General features: G+C 49.5%; 1 protein-coding gene and 1 long non-coding RNA gene across 3 annotated transcripts in view; one reads left to right on the forward strand and one right to left on the reverse strand.

Annotated features, from left to right (window-relative positions):
* Positions 1–651, reverse strand: part of FOXA1 (forkhead box A1) — a 4,996-nt gene extending 4,345 nt beyond the window's left edge. The window contains exon 1 of the mRNA XM_008639760.2: positions 153–651. Coding sequence (XP_008637982.1) covers positions 153–224 — 72 coding nt within the window. The 5' untranslated portion in view covers positions 225–651. The remainder of the gene's footprint in view (positions 1–152) is intronic.
* A 53-nt stretch (positions 652–704) lies between these two features.
* Positions 705–2,449, forward strand: LOC108448584. Of its 2 annotated transcripts, none has more exons than XR_001864534.1 (3): positions 705–776; positions 1,219–1,328; positions 2,192–2,449. It is a non-coding gene; the product is annotated as an uncharacterized LOC108448584 (long non-coding RNA). The 2 variants fall into 2 exon arrangements; XR_001864535.1 differs by lacking the exon at positions 705–776 and adding an exon at positions 785–984.
* The last annotated feature ends 117 nt before the right edge of the window (positions 2,450–2,566 follow it).

Raw genomic sequence — 2,566 nt, forward strand, 5'->3', positions numbered from 1 at the left:
CTGGGGGAAGCCTAGCCAGTTTCGGCGCCGGAGGGAGGGGACTGCAAACCGATTCCTCCGATTGCTGCCCCCTCCAGACCCCTAGCCACCCCCAGGTCCTCCCCTCCCCTGCACAGGGGCATCAGCGAAGCCAGACCCTGGGATTTACTCACCTCCTGAGTGTCGGCGTAGTAGCTGTTCCAGTCGCTGGTTTCATGCCCTTCCATTTTCACAGTCCCTAACATTATGGAGCCAACCTGCCCGGTGTAACCATCCAGCCTTTTTGCAAGCGAGCGACGGGCAGTAGGAAAAGAGCCCGAAAGCCCGACCTAGCAGGAAGCCAGGTCTCAGGAGGGGCGGGGGTTACTGAATTCTGCTCTATAACCAGCCAAAAAGGAGGCAGGGAGCGGTGTGGGGCGAGACAGTTGAGAAAGTGAGGAAGTGCGGCTGGGATGTGAGTGGAGTTGAGCTGATGTGGATCTTACGTCGCAGAAGTACCCACCTCCTCCTCCTCCTCTCCCCATTTGTCCGCCGCACAAAGGCGTTCGCACCTACAAAGCCGGAGATGCACCTGCAAACAAGGCAGTCCCCCTCGCCTGCAACTCCCCCCGGGGCGGCACTTTATTTGCAAAGCTGCGTAATTGGTTTAAGCTTGTGGGGAAAGAAGGAGAGACAGAGGTGGGAGAGGGGGAGAGAGGGGGGCGGGGGGCGGGACGGGATGGGACGGGGGACTGGTACAACCACCCTTTCAGGTGGACAGGACAAATGCTAGGAGGGACCGGGGGAAATGAAATGAGGTAGATGAAGGAAGGGCAGCCCCTTGTATTTGAAGAGAATGCAAAAGGCCATCCAGCCTTAAACTCCTGAGATTAGAGGCAATATTTACTAAAGTCCAGTAGATGCTCCTTCAACTTGATGGCCGGGACGTGCTTTAAAGTCCCGAGTCCTGAAGTCCGCAGGTTCCCCCCCTCTCCCGCTCCTCGCTTCACAGTTGTTACCGCGCAGGTACCTCCAGGCCCTGCCGCGGCGCCCCACGTTCCCATCGCCCTCCGGGCAGGGGATCGGATTAGGCGCTCCGGGCTGCGAGCAGGAGGCTCCGCTCCGTGCTCCCCAAAGCCCTCCCAACTCTCCCCCCACCCCATCCCCCTCTTCCTCCGGAGTAAACTAGCCCTTCAAACGGAGTGCCGTCCTGTGTAGATGGTGATAATGATATTGCTTTTTCGGGTGCTTTATGTTCAGAAACCATGTGAGTCACCGTGCTGAGACATAATACTACAGGTTCCCAATAAATACGGACAGAGGCCTGAATGCGGATCCACTGATATTAACCTCCACTTGGCAAACATCAGGTGAGTCACTAGGACCATTTTATATCTTTACTGTGAAAGCCTTCAGCCCAGAAGGCTCATTTGGAAGCTTTCTCTGATGCCAGACACCCAGGAGCAGCAATAATAGGTAGCAGGTATCTCATTTCCAACTTCTTGCTTATTGACCTGATTTCTCACAACGAACAGGGGGGGAGAGGAATCTACACAGGCTGGTAAAAGGTGAAAAACAGCGATAAAACAAACTGACATTGGACAAAGCTTTTTTATTATTATAGAGGGAATCTCTCAGTCTTTGCAGACGGATCAAACATTTCTGCCCTGTCCGGCTCTTCGAGCCTGTGTCAACACCACGGACTTTTCTTGGGTTTCTCTATCCTATCCCTTGTGAGTTCGTTCCCACCTAGCTACTAAAACTTTTATCACCTCAGAGTAGAAAACAAAAACCAAAAAGTCAAAACCTAAAAAAGCTACATCACCAACCAGCAAATAATAACCCCTCCCCCACAACACAAACAACTTTTCCAACAGTGGAAATTTGAAAGGGAAATAAAGCATCTTGGGATTTTGAAAAAGGCTTGGATATCATACCGCACAAACTATAATACACATCTGGGGCTGAATTTCAGCTTGATGTGTTTATTTCAGCATGACCACAGTTGCTTCCACAGTGATTTGTTCTCGGGTGATCTGGGGAAATGTCACCCTCACAAAGAGGATTTTAAAGTTTCTCATAAAGACACAGGATTCAAATGACGAGATATAGAATATCTCTGCCTCGACGAATATGTTTTAACTGGTTCTTTAAATGCATTTTCTGCTACCCCTTTCTTTGTTTTTTCTCTCCTCACCCCTTTTTTTTTTTTTTTTTTTAAATCTGGCAACAGAATTAAGTCAAATCCTCGAAACAAACAAAACTCTGGAATCAGCAGAGGAGAACAACATATGAAAATATGTCTTGAAGGAAATAAAATACTTAAAAGCGCTGGATTAAACTCCTGCTTTCTCAAATGGTCAAACTACACCCAGAGAAATTGGAATATCTAAGTGGATATCTAATATCTAAGAAATATTAAAATTGCGGTCTCCATGTATGCACCCTCTCTCTTTTCCTAATGGAAGCAGTGTATAAGCCTGAAAACAGAGATCCTTCGGTGTTGGCTTGTTCATTTCAGTATTTGAGGTCTGTGGAGGACGGTTCCCCCGTAGCAGCACAGCCTCATGCGGGGATGCTGGCAGGAGTGCAGCTGCCCCAGCGACCC

Source organism: Corvus brachyrhynchos, unplaced genomic scaffold (genome assembly GCF_000691975.1).
Source record: "Corvus brachyrhynchos isolate BGI_N302 unplaced genomic scaffold, ASM69197v1 scaffold115, whole genome shotgun sequence".
In the NCBI taxonomy this organism is placed as follows: Eukaryota; Metazoa; Chordata; class Aves; order Passeriformes; family Corvidae; genus Corvus; species Corvus brachyrhynchos.